The sequence below is a fragment of the Pan paniscus genome, chromosome 20 (assembly GCF_029289425.2).
Source record: "Pan paniscus chromosome 20, NHGRI_mPanPan1-v2.0_pri, whole genome shotgun sequence".
Lineage (NCBI taxonomy): Eukaryota > Metazoa > Chordata > Mammalia > Primates > Hominidae > Pan > Pan paniscus.
The window spans coordinates 40144593-40158738 of NC_073269.2; the positions used below are offsets into that span (position 1 = coordinate 40144593).

Sequence of the window (14146 nt, forward strand, 5' to 3'; positions counted from 1 at the left end):
TTTCCTGCACCCTAGGGCGGCAGGAACTATGTATAATGCAGCTGATCAGTTGGTAGCCCCTAGTGTAATATGCACATTAATCTCCGTTTCATGTACTAGAAACAAGGTTGAGAACCGTGACACATTTTGTGACCATCGCAGGCTTCCTAAAGATCCAAAATTCATTGTTGCTTCCCTGCTTAAGAGCTCCCGGCAGCCTGCAGAAAAACTAAATTCTTCCCCATTCATGTTTTCAGCAGTAGAAGCTCTAGAATTTCTACACTTGAGGAGCTATGGGGTAAGAAAGAAGATCTGGAGGATTTGCGAGGCTTGTCCAAAGCAATTCCCAGCTAGTACACTGTTTTTTCCTTATATTTGTCTTTACTTTATGAGGCTAGGGGATGGCTGTTGGACAATATGGGAGAAACAAAGCCCTCAACCCTCACCACCTTTGGTGTGGCCACTGCTATCCACTATAACTCCTAATACACTCTGCATTCTTTAGGCTGTGGCCACACTGAATTGCTTACTTTCCAGAATGCATCTCACTCTTCCTCCTGTAATCACTCCATCTCCTGTTTGATCTGAAAGCTTCTTAATCCCACCTCTATTTCAGGCAAGATTTGAAGTCCCCCTCATACCATAGACAAAAATTGGCTCAAAATAAATCAAAGACCTAAATGTAAGAGCTAACACATAAAACTTAAAGGCAAACATTATGGGTAAATATTTGTATCCTGGATTAGGCAATGCTTTATTGCATATGACACCAAAAGAGCAAACAACAACAACAACAAAAATGAATAAACTGGACTTTATAAAAATTAAAAACTTTTGTGCTTCAAAGGACACTATCAAGAAAGTGAAAAGACAACCAATCCACTGAATAAGAGAGACTATTTACAAATTATAGATCTGATTAGGGACTTGTATCTAGAATATATAAAAGAACTCTTGCCACTCAACAATAAAAAGAAAAATTGCCCAATTTAAAAGTGTTTAGCTGGGTGTGGGGCTCAACGCCTGTAATTCCAGCACTCTGGGAAGCGAAGGCGAGAGGATCACTTGAGTCCAGGCATTTGAGACCAACCTGGGCAACATGGCAAGGCCCTGTCTCTACAAAAAAATACAAAAATTACCTGGGCATGGTGGTGTGCACCTGTGGTCCCAGCTACCTGGGAGGCTGAGGTGGAGGATTGCTTGAGCCCAGGAAGGTTGCAGTGAGCCATGATAGGGCCACTGCATTCCGGCCTGGGTGACAGAGTGGCACCCTGTCTCAAAAAGATACACAAAGGGCGGGGTGCGGTGGCTCACGCCTGTAATCCCACCACTTTGGGAGGCCAAGGAGGGCGGATCACCTGAGGTCGGGAGTTTGAGACCAGCCTGACCAACATGGAGAAACCCCCACTCTACTAAAAATACAAAATTAGCCAGGCTTGGTGGTGCATGCCTGTAATCCCAGCTACTAGGGAGGCTGAGGCTGGAGAATCTCTTGAACCCGGGAGGCGGAGGTTGCGGTGAGCCAAGATCGCGCCATTGCACTCCAGCCTGAGCAACAAGAGCGAAACACCGTCTCAAACAAACAAACAAAAAAAGATAGACAATAATAGGTGTTGGTGAGGCTGTGGAGAAAATTGGAGCCCTCATACAATTGCCAGTGGAAATGTAAAATAGTGTAGCTGCTCTGGAAAACAGTTTGACAGTTCCTCAAAAAGTTAAACTCTGAGTTACCATATGGCTGAACTACTTCATTCTTAGGACGATTGAAAACACATGTTCCCACAAAAACTTGTTCATAGAGGTACTCATGGATATTTATAATAGCAGAAGTGAAAACAACCCAAATGTTCATCAACTGATAAATGGATAAACAAAATACAGTATGTTCATACAAAGGGATATTATTTAGCCTTGAAAGAATTGCCGGGCACGGTGGCTCACGCCTGTAATCCCAGCACTTTGGGAGGCCAAGGCAGGTGATCACTTGAGGCCAGGAGTTCGAGACCAGCCTGGCCAACATGGTGAAACCCATCTCTACTAAAAATACAAAAAATCAGTCAGGCGTGGTGGCATGCGCCTGTAATCCCAGCTACTCGGGAGGCTGAGGCAGGAGAATCGCTTGAACAGAGGAGACGGAGGTTGCAGTGAGCCGAGATGGCACCATTGCACTCCATCCCGAGTGACAGAGTCAGACTGTCTCAAAAAAACGAAAACAAATAATTCAACTTCCTCGCAAGGACCTTGTACTGAAACAGGAATTTCCAAACCTTTCTTTGTAGCCACTGTGCACCAGCCCCATCAGAGCTCTGTCTCTCTCCTGTGTCCCTCTCTTATGATGCCAGGCTTCTCGCCATTTGCTCACTCAGCTCACCGTCCTGCCTGTGCTCTGCCTTCATCCTGCTGTTCATTCATGCAGCAAATATTAACTGAGCAGCTGCCCTGTGCCAGGTGCTGTTACTAAGCCCCTGATGATACGGCAGCGACCAAAACAACATCACTATCTCAAAATGTTTACATTCTAGTGAAGGAGACAGATACATACAAATAATTAAACAGACATACTTGAGAGAGATACATGCTATAAAGAAAATACAAGCTGAGTTAAGGAGATGTAGAGTGATGTGAGTGGTATTATTTTAAACAAGGCTGTCAGGGACGTCATCTCTGGAGGTGATGCTTCAGCAGAGACTGGAATAAAGTGCTCAAGTACTGGTCGAATTAGACGCGACTGGAACAGAACGAGAAGCTAAATCCTGTATATCCTTAGACACCAAAGTCTGGTTTTCTCTCTGTGTAACATGGGATCAGTAGAGTGAGTAGAGGAAGGACATGATCTGAGTTAGATTTTTTTTTTTTTTTTTTGAGACGGAGTCTCGCTCTGTCGCCCAGGCTGGAGTGCAGTGGCATAATCTCGGCTCACCACAACCTCCGCCTCCTGGGTTCAAGCAATTCTCCTGCCTCAGCCTCCCAAGTAGCTGAGACTATAGGCGCGCGCCACCACGCCTGGCTAATTTTTTTGTATTTTTAGTAGAGACGGGGTTTCACCATGTTGGCCAGGCTGGTCTCGAACTCCTGACCGGTGATGCGCCCGCCTCGGGCCCCCAAAGTACTGGGAGTACAGGCGTGAGCCACTGCGCCCAGCCCTGAGTTAGATTTTAAGAAGATCTCTCTGGCTGCTGTATTGAGAATAAAGTACTGGGAGCAAGAGTTGACACAGAGGAAACTTTCAGAAGGCTACTGCAATAATTCAGCCCGAGTAATCGTGGCTTGTGGGAGAAGTGTAGGAATGGAGATGAGGAGAAGTCAGATTTAGGATATATTGTGTATACATAACGGAGAGGTGTAGTCAGAACAGATGTGGAAGCAAGACAGGGCAAGGCTGACTCACGGCTTTTAGTCTGAGCAGCTGAGTAAAAATGGTACCGTTTACATCAATCGGGAGCGGTGGTGAAGGAGCAGGTTAGAGGGGAAACAGGGAGCATGGCTTTGGACCCTTAACGTTTGAGATTCGACAGAAACCCTGGTTCACGGAATTGATCCAAGCTACATACTGATAATTGGGATTAGTGAGTTACAATGGCGTTGCAAGCCATGAAACTGGTTCAGACCGGCTGAATGAGCGGGACAGGAAGGGGCTGAAACACTTGAGTCCTTGTGAGAGCCCCAGCTCCAGGGGCAGCCTCGGGGGAAGCTCCCTGGGCGATGACTGCGGTAATGGAGCCGCAGGAGCTCCACGAGGTGCAGGTTCAGCGTCTTAAAAGGATGAGCAGCGGCTCGCCACAGCTCGGAGGCGGGTGGGCAGCGCTCCAGGCCAGGGGCCCCGCGTCGGCAAAGACACAGGACCCACGACAAGGCGGCCACGGCCTGAGTCAAAAGGAGGGCCGCCCGCCTCCTCTCCAGCCCGCAGCAAGCGGGTGCCAGGAGGCACTCAGCCGGTCCCCGAAGTTCCTCTCACGCGGCCCCAAGACCACCACCGTAGTCCAGGCCAAGAAGCGCTGCCGGGACTCCCGAGGCCACGAATGAGCCGGGAGCCACCAGTAGCCGGCCAAGTCTCGCGAGAGCGCGGCCTCGCCCTCCCAGCATGCCCCGCGCCGCCGCCGCTGCCGCCGCCGCCGCCGCCGCGCCGCGGCTTGAGGGCGGGAGGCTGGGGGAGGGTAGCGGAGCCGGCGCCGCCGCCATGTTGGGTCTGAAGCGGCTGCTGTAGGCGCCGACGGAGCGAGCGGGCGTGCGGAGCGGGCGACAGTGGCGTGGGATCTGCCTCTCTGCGAGCAGCTGGGAGCGGCGGCGGCGGCGCCATGAGCGGGGGCACCCCTTACATCGGCAGCAAGATCAGCCTCATCTCCAAGGCGGAGATCCGCTACGAGGGCATCCTCTACACCATCGACACCGAAAACTCCACCGTAGCCCTTGCCAAAGGTACGCGGGACCGGGCCTCAGGGTGGGGGCCGGGCCGGGCGCCGCTCGGGGCTGCTCCCCGCTCCGGCCCGCAGCCTCCTCGTTCCCTCCCCTCCCTCCGTCGAGCTCCGGGAGGCCTCTCGCCTCCCTTCTCCGGGCCCCGGCGTCGCGGGCCGGACCGCGGCCTCCCCGCGGCTCCCTGGCTTCCGCCCCCCGGAATGTCCGCGCCTGAAGCCCGGGGAACTACGGGACTGAGTGCGCGGCGGGCGGCCCTGAAGTACGCGTCTTCCAACTCCGAAATTCGGGGCTTCTGCCGTCTTAGCACAAAACAAAGCCGGAGTATTCAAAGAATTTTTCCGCCCAGCTTGAGTTCATCGCGGATGCGTTGACTACACAGCACCCATTTTCTCACTTTGTTCATTTCAATTCGTGGCGATCTTCCTCTGGTGAACTCTTGAGTAATGTGCTAAAACTTTGGGTTTGCTCTGCGACGCAGACATTCTCGAAATGCCATCGATGCCGTGGAGCAGATCCCATCTCCCTCGGCTCATCCTCTGTTGGTATTTACCTGTTAAACCGGAATCCTCAAAGCCTGTTGTGCAACCCTCTCATTAGGGCGCGTGGTAAAAATGCTTGCTGCTGCCCTGACGCCCCTGTTTCTGGAAACGGGTTCAAGCTTGATCCAGGATCCTTCTTGACCAGGCAAGCTTGACCTTTGATCCAGGCTCAGTGGGCGTTGACTGATCCCTCTGGAGGCTCTCTGGGAAAGGGAATTCGGCCGAGAAGGAAGGTGCCCCTACCCACAGTGTTAATATTTGGCATCCCTAGAGTCTGTGTGGGTTTTGTTTCCGTTCACACGTGCAGAGCCTTTGCTCCGCCAGGAAACCAGAAAGAAAATAAACTTTAGCTCCTGAATCTTAAAGGAAATCTCACAACAGTGTAAAATACTTTGAGGGAAGCTAGATAACCTAGGTGATTTTCCCAGCACTTCTGGTAGAGGTGGGAACCGCATAGCATGGTTAGGGACCCTCTGGATAGGTTAGGTCCAAGGATAAAGAAGAAGATTTTCGAAATCTGTAAAATTTTAAAAATCGTTAACTGATAGGGGAGTGGTTTCACGGGATCAAGTATTTAATAATATTTCTTGGATGCTCTGGTAAATCCTTTATTTATTTATTTATTTATTTATTTTTCTAAGATGGAGTTTAGCTCTTTTTGCCCAGGCTGGAGTGCAAAGGCAATGATTTCGGCTCACTGGAACGTCCGCCTCCCGGGTTCAAGTGATTCTCCTGCCTCAGCCTCCCAAGTAGCTGGGATTATAGGCGCCTGCCACCACCCCTGGCTAATTTGGTATTTTTAGTAGAGACGGGGTTTCACCATGTTGGCCAGGCTGGTCTCGAACTCCTGACCTCAGGTGATCCACCCGCCTCGGCCACCCAAAGTGCTGGGATTACAGGCATGAGCCACCACGCCCAGCCTCTGGTAAATCTTTTTAATAGCCCTGGTGTTGGGACAAATCTTATACCTGGGTAGGGAACCTTTTGATGTTATAGAACTGTACACCATAAAGGAGTAGTACGAGATGGTGATAGTTGCACAACTCTGCAAATTTGCTGAAGATCATTGAATTATACACTTTTTAAAATCACCAAGTCTAATTTTAAAAGTAGTATGAAAAACCAGGGAGTACCCCCACATTTCCCTCTTCACCTTGTGAAACATTATGCAGTGACACATTACCTCATTAAAACACCTGTAGACTTAGCGCTTAGAAATCGGCTATAGGATGTATGATGGATGGTATTTGGTGTTTATTAAAGACTTTCCCAGTGATGCTTCTTAAGTAACTTAGTTTTTGCTTGGCCTTATTTTGAATTTATTTTTATATTTTTTATACAATAGTTACTTAGCTGTATAGTGTTTTTCTGGCTTTTTGAAATTATGAAAAAGCCTCTCTTTATGAAATTATGAAAAGTGCTGGGTGAGAGCCAGATATGGGTTGAAAATAATTTCTCATTAAAGTGGTTTAATAAATTTGTTTTAAAGTATTGCTTTACCTAATCTGAATTTAAAAGTGTCTTGCCAGCTTAGTGACTCAATAAGTTGGCTGTGTTACCTTTATTCCTCACAAAGAAAAAAAATACATTTGAAAATTTTAAAGTATTTTTGTTCTTTTTTAAAAACTACGAACATATCCTTTTATGCAGGAACCCCAAAAGTCTACATTTTAACAACCCACATTTTAAAAACTTTTCAGCAGCTTTTAGAGTCAGTATTTCATTAGTCTGTAATAGTTAAATTCATATGACATAATGACATAAAATATAAATTTGTTCTTTGTGTCATGACTTAATAAATATATGAATATAGCAGTGAAAAATTTTTTTAATCATTGAATTTATGTTTGTACTCATGGCTTTGATATTTCATCCCACATCATTATATGCTTTTTCTTTTTCTTTTTTTTTTTTTCTTTTTGAGATGGCGTCTCACTCTGTTGCCCAGGCCGGAGCGCAGTGGCACAATCCTGGCTCCCTGTAACCTCTGCCTTCCAAGTTCAAGCAATTCTCCTGCCTCAGCCTCCTGAGTAGCTGGGATTACTGGCATGTGCCACCACGCTTGGCTAATTTTTGTATTTTTTAGTTGAGACAGGCTTTCACCATATTGGCCAGGCTGGTCTTGAACTCCTGACCTCAAGTGATCCACCTGCCTCGGCCTCCCAAAATGCCGGGATTACAGGCATGAGCCACCGCACCCGGCTGCTTTTTCTTAAGCAACGTGAGTTAAATGTGTAACCAGTTTGGGGAATTTGATTATGTTCGCAAAAACTGACATTATCAAACCTTTATATATTAGTCTACATGATATTATCTAATCGAAAACTACATTATAACTGTCTAGTCAATACTGGACACATTTCAGATTTCAAGATTAGAAGCAAGGAGTTCAATCTTAAAATTTTAAAATTTACATGACTTGTTGAGTAATTCGATATCAGAAAATTTCACCTTCCATTTCAAAATTTGAACGAAGAATGGTAGTCTAAAAGATTAAAGCCAAAAGTGTTTGTTTTGTTTTGTTTGCGTTTTTTTTGTTGTTGTTGTTTTGAGACAGAGTCTTGCTCTTGCCCAGGCTGGAGTGCAGTGGTGGGATCTTGGCTCGCTGCAGCCTCCACCTCCCGGGTTCAAGCAGTTCTGCCACAGCCTTCCGAGTAGCTGGGACTACAGGCGCCCACCACAGCTGGCTAATTTTTGTATTTTGAGTAGAGATGGGGTTTCACCGTGTTGGCCAGGCTGGTCTCAAACTCCTGACCTCAGATGATCCACCCACCTTGGCCTCCCAAAGTGCTGGGATTACAGGTGTGAGGCACTGCACCCGGCCTGAAGCCAAAAGTTTATTCATGGAATTTATAATACAGTGTGTATTTGGATGTAGAGATCCCTGTTACTGTTTTTAAACTATGGATTAAGAGTTAATCTCTTTGAGTAACAGTCTTAGCATTCTCTTTTGAACTTTTTTTTTTTTAATTTCTCAGGGAGAGTGTTATTGGGAAACCTAACTACACAGGCTGAAAAGATACATAAGATAAAAATGAAATATTTTTAAACAAACATCTTTGTAACCACCACCCAGGGCAAGACAGACATTGCCAGCATCCCAGAAGCCTCGCACCACCTATATTTTCCCATCACAACTATCACCATCTTAATTTAAGCTAGATATAAATGTTCTTCTGACATTTATAGTTTTACCATGTAAGTTTACATCTCTAAATAATAGCGTTTAATTTTGCCCATTTTTAACTTTATGTAAATAGGATTGTGTTGTATATATTTTATTTTTAGCTTTTATTGTTTCATAATATTCCATCATGAATATAACACAAGTTTATTCCTTCTGCCATTGTTTTGGATATTGCATTTAGATTGTTTGCAGTTTGGGGCTATTATAAACAATGCTTTTATGAACATTTCTGTTTAAGTGCACTGGTGCATGTTTATGTAGTTTTCTTGAGATTATATACTTAGAATTTGAATTGCAAGAACATGGGGAATGTTGGTCTTTATCAGGTAATGCCAGGTAGTTTTTCAAAGTAGTTGTTTAGTGGTTTTTACTTCATTTATTAGTATGTAAGAGTTCTTGTTTCATATCCCTTACCAACAACCATACGTGGTATCATATATTTCAATTCTAGCCAATCCTGGTGGGTATGTAGTTGTATTTAGTTTTAATCATTTCCCTCATTACTAAATGGGGCTGACCAGTTTTTCATATCTGGGTGTTTGGATTTCATTTTTCATAAAATGCCTTTGAAATCTTTTCCTTTTTTAAATTGAAACGCGTCTTTTTCTAGAGTTGTATTCTGAATATATCTCCATTGTTGGATATATATATTGCAAACATTTTTTCCATTTAGTAGTTTCTTTAAATTAACAGAAGTTCTTCATTTTAATGTAAACATGTTCATCAGTTTTTTATGGCTAGTGTTTCTTTTTTTAAAACATCATAGAGATACTTTGATTATCTTTAAACCTTTTTGTGCTTTGCTTTTTCACATTGACGTTTATAATGCATCTGAAATTGATTTTGTGTACAATGTGAGATATTCAGAGCTTTACATTTAGTAAGGGATTCACTTGGTTTATATTGTCCATATTATAATTTAGGGCTTGGATATTATAATTTAAATATATCTGGAACTATAAACTACTCTTGAAATTTTTGACTATTTACATTTGATGTGGTATATAATTAGGGTGACCATATGGCCTAGTTTGCCCTGGTGGAAAGTCCTTGTTTGTGCCTGCTCTGGCATAATTATTAAAAACATCCCGGCTGGGCAGGGTGACTCAGGCCTGTAATCCCAACATTTCCAAAAGGTCAAGGCCGGGGTATTGCTTGAGCCCAGGAGTTCAAAACCAGCCTCGGCAATATAGGGAGACTCCATTTCTACAAAAAATTTTAAAAAGTGCATTAGCCAAGCATGGTGGCATGCATGTCTGTCGTCCCAGCCACTTGGGAGGCTGAGGCAGGGGGATTGCTTGAGCCCAAGAGGAGCTGTGATCATGCCACTGCACTCCAGCCTGAAACATAGAACAAGACCTTGTCTTTAAAAATAACAATGATAGCCTGTAATCCCAGCACTTCAGGAAGCTGAGGCAGGCCGCGAATCACCTGAAGTCAGAAGCTCGAGACCAGTCTGGCCAACATGGCGAAACCCCGTCTCTACTAAAAATACAAAAATTAGCTGGGCGTGCTGGTGCATGTCTGTAATCCCAGCTACTTGAGAGGCTGAGGCAGGAGAATTGCTTGAACCTGAAAGGCGAAGGTTAGAGTGAGCCAAGATCACACCACTGTACTCTAGCCTGGGCAACAGAGCGAGACTCTGTCTCAAAAAAAAAAAAACCACAAAATAATAATAATAATAATAATAATAATCTGTTTTCTCTTTTGAAAATGTTGCAGTGTGGATAAGTTATCACACCATATAATCAAAAGCCTAATTGCAGAGGTGCTGTGAAATGGTTGATGTGCCTTATTTTCTGCTAGAGATGTCACAGACTAGCTTTAGTTCTAAAAAGTGAAACAGGTAAGTTTGAGGGGCTTTGATCCTCGGAACCTAAGCATGTGTCAAGAAGTCATAAAGGCAACCCAGAAAGGCTTTGATGTCAATCTGCTATGTATGTTTATAGATGATCTGTGTTGCAGTTTGTTTCTGCAGTTTGTTGCAGTTTGTAGTCTGTGTCACAGCTCTTAATTTATTTTCTTCTCAGCACTCATCATGACTTACACGTAATCTTCTTTGCTTATTTGCATATGTGTTTATTGTCTGTCTTCACCTTCCCCCTCACCTCCAGACTCTGAGCTCCTGGTATGAAAGGTTGTTTAGTTAGTGAGTAAATGGAAATGATTTAGCATTTTAGCTTATTGTTCTTGTAGAAGTATCTTGGGTATACCTCCAAATAATGCTTTTCCATGTTCACAATTGCATTTCCCTATAAAATTAAATTATCCTGCCTCACATTAAGAAATCTTGAAGAATTTCAGTGAGTAGGGATGCAAGAGGATGAAATCTAGTGACATAATTAACATTATTGGGGAGGTAAACTCTTTGTGACTCAAGCTCAATTATAATTTTCATTTAAAGTTTAAAGGAAGCCTCCATTCAGGGTGTAGGAAGAAATTACACAGTGGTGACATGTATGAATATTTTATGGAATAGTTCCAGTTGTGTTTGCACCTACGTCTATAAGTGAGTAGGATGCCTAAATAGGCTAAAATGAATGAAATTCTTATAAAAAATAAATTCTTACATTTAGTTAGCTTACCTGGATAATCATTCAAATGGAAACCAGGTTGCTACTGCACTGGGAAAAGAGACTTTGTGAAGAACGATTATATAAGCCACTTGCCTTTAAAATAAGTTGTTCTTAAAATCAAGAGATTGGTGGAAGAATAGAAGAACAAGTAAATTGTTAACAGATTTAATTATCTGCTAAGTCTGGCTCATTGGCATAATTTATCTATTTCTTGATGTTAGTCACATAGTCATAAACTATTACCTTATTGGAGAGAGTGGAAGAGCTTTGTGTGATGGATAAAATACTTGTGGGGTGCTTTATTTGATTTCTTGCATTACTTGGGGATCTAAATCTAGCAATTCACAAAATTACTATCTAAAATGACAAAGATCTAGTGAAACTTCAAGCCACAGTTTCTTTTTGTTGCCCTATTTAGTGATGTTGCCAGTACTTGGAGCCTTGGAAACAGTTTATTATTGTTACATAGTCCACAGAAATACTTGGTAATTCTGGGAGTCTGAAGTCAGGTGCCAGAAACTGTTCATTTTCTAGTAGGGGTAAGTAAGGTAAGCCATGATTTTCTAAGTCGGAAGTAAAGAAAACAGCATAAAACTGAAGAAAAAAAATAGTAGAAGGAAGGAAGTAGGAAGAAAAAAGAAATCTTATCTGTGCATGATACATAGTAGGAGTTTTGTATTTAACTCAGTGCCACAGTAATAATAGCAGTAACTACAGATAGTTTAACTTGAATTTAATTACTCCGTGCTAGAAGATGCTTGCAAAAAGAAACAGTTTGTCTTTCTCTCATGATGCTATAAAATAATATATTAATTAGCTGTTTTAAAAACTAGGTACCATTGAAGTAAATTTTGTTGTTGTTGTTTTGAGACAAGAGTCTCACTCTGTTGCCCAGGCTGGAGTGCAGTGGCACGATCACAGCCTGGACCTCTCTGGGCTCAGGTAATCCTCCTGCCTCAGCCTCCCAAGTAGCTGGGACCACAGGCACACACCACCACACCCAGCTAATTTTCTGTTTTTTTGTAGATACAGGGTTTTGCCATGCTGCCCAGGTCGGTCTCTAACTCCTGGGCTCAAGTGATCTGCCTGCCTTGGCCTCCCAAAGTGCTGGGATTACAGGTGTGAGCCACAGTGTCCGGCTTGAAGTAAGTTTTTTAGTGGACAAAGTGTGAGTTGGTCTGTAAAATAATTTATTCCCAAGGGCCTTATTCTAGTTTTGTAGGGTTTTTTGTTTGTTTGTTTTTTTCTGGAAGAAAATGCGACCCAAAATGCCAGTTGGAATACTTAGCAGCTTTTTGGTCTTGGACAAGTTATTTAACCTTAGCTTTAACTTCTTCATCTTTTCAATAGGGATGGATAATCCCATCTTTCAGAGTCATTCTGATAATTAAATGAGGTGATATAAAAGAAGTAACTAGTTTAATGTTGGTGCTTAATAGAGAATAGCTGTCCCATGTTATTTCCCACCACGATCTCCCTCTCTGTCTAGGTGCTCAGTCTCTCTAGTAGCCCAACTCTGTCAGTCATTCACACCTACTGTAATCTACCGTCATCTTACTGCCTTTCACTGTCCTCTCATTCCCCTCATAACTTTACTTCCTTATCCTGCTTCAACTCCATGAGCAACCACGACAGCCAGTACACATTCCCTCAGCCCCTACCCCATTCCCCTCTTGCTGTCTTATACAAGAAATCACAACCCTGATTATATTAACACAGATGTGCTGACCAGCCTCACTCTAAATTTATGTTCGCTAGCCTCCGCAGTCATGGTCACTTCCTAGCAGTCACACTATACTTCCATAATCCATTTCACTTTTCTACATGGCTATTCCATTCATTTTCCTCAAGCCTCCAACACCTCCCCCATATTCACTTTCAGCCCCTTAACCGTGCCTTCTATAGCAGTTAACTGAGAAAAGAACAGCAAACGAAAGATAATTTTGATAAACTTACCCCTCACATACCCAGTTACCTGCATCTGTTCCCCAGACTTCTATGTTTTTTTCTGATCAATATGGATAAACTGTTCTTATTTCTGTCTAAGACCACCCTTCCACTTGTGCAGCATTTGTCCCCTCTTGGTGATTCAAGAACATTGCTCCAGCAGTTCTCTACTCTCCTCAGTTTTTCCTTCCCTAACGTATCTTTCTGTCTGCTTACAGATAGGCAGTTATTTCTTCTATCTTAAGAACAACCAAAAAACCCCACTGTACTTGAACTGAATTTCCTCTTTTCTAATGATTACCCCATTTCTATCCTTCCCTTTATAGCGAAACCCCTTGAAGAAGTTGTCTACACCACTTGTGTTCATTCATTTTTGAGCCCTGTTTACTAAGGTTTTTATTCCTACATATGAAGTTTTCTTATCAAAATTACCAAAGATTTCCATGTTACCAAATCCAGTAGTTAGTTCTTAGTCTCATTCTACTTCACCAGTCAGCATTACATGGTACAGTTAGTCTGTTCTCTGTGAAGCATTTTCTTAACTTGATCGTATGCCATTTTTTTCCTCATATCTCACTGGTTACCTCTCAATCTCCTTGGCTGATTGAACTTGTAAGCCGCCAAATGTTGGGCGAGCTCCAGGGCTCAGTTATCTCCCCTTTTCTCTCTGTCTGTTAGCATTTATTTAATCATCTGCATTCTTTTGATGATCTCATCCATCTAGTTCCTGGTTTCAAATACTACCTGTATATCACTGACTCCTATCTCTAGCCTGAATTTCTCCTCTGAACTCCTGACTTGTATATCCATTGCCTCTTTAACATCTCTACTTGTAGGGAAGTCTGCTAGAATCTCAATTCAGCATGCTCCAAACCTGTTCCTCCATCAGCCTTCCCCATCTAATCAAATGACAGTTCTATTCTAGTTGGTAAGACCAAACACCTTGGAGCCATCCTTAATTCCTCTCTCTCTGTCTCACCTCATGTGATCCGAACCTATCAGCTCTGCTTTCAAACTAGATGCAGAATTTGACCTCTGACCACCCCTACTACCCTGGTCCATTATCTCTCACTAGTCCATTCAGAGATACTCAGATTCCTGTTTCTTGTTTCCAATATTGACCTCTCAGTTGATTCTTTCTCCTCCTCCCAATTTTACTTGAGTGAATCTTTGTAATTAAAAAATAAAATACATGGAAAATGTAGGTGACAAATTTTCTTAGTGAACCTATGTTTTCTTGTGCTTGACTGGTTGGTTGGCTATGTATTTCCAAATTAAGAGTCTTTTTTCTGTGGAACTTTGAAGTTACTGCTTTTTGTTCTTCTAATATTCTGGGGTTGCTGATGCCAGTCTGACTCTCAGTCACTTTTCTCTCTGGAAGCTTTTATTTAGAATTCTCTATTCCTGGAATTCACAAATGTGATCACACTGGTTTGTTGTTGTTGTTGTTGTTGTTTGTTTGTTTTTTGGTTTGGTTTGATTTTTCCTCTGAGTGTTTCTCTGTG

The 14146-nt window shown here is 43.1% G+C and overlaps 1 protein-coding gene across 4 annotated transcripts in view; it reads left to right on the forward strand.

Annotated features, from left to right (window-relative positions):
* Positions 1-4054: 4054 nt before the first annotated feature.
* Positions 4055-14146, forward strand: part of LSM14A (LSM14A mRNA processing body assembly factor) — a 59535-nt gene continuing 49443 nt past the window's right edge. For all 4 annotated transcript variants that reach the window (XM_003816189.5, XM_034946474.3, XM_055104180.2 and 1 more), the window contains exon 1: positions 4055-4395. In XM_003816189.5, coding sequence (XP_003816237.1) covers positions 4275-4395 — 121 coding nt within the window. In that variant the 5' untranslated portion in view covers positions 4055-4274. The remainder of the gene's footprint in view (positions 4396-14146) is intronic.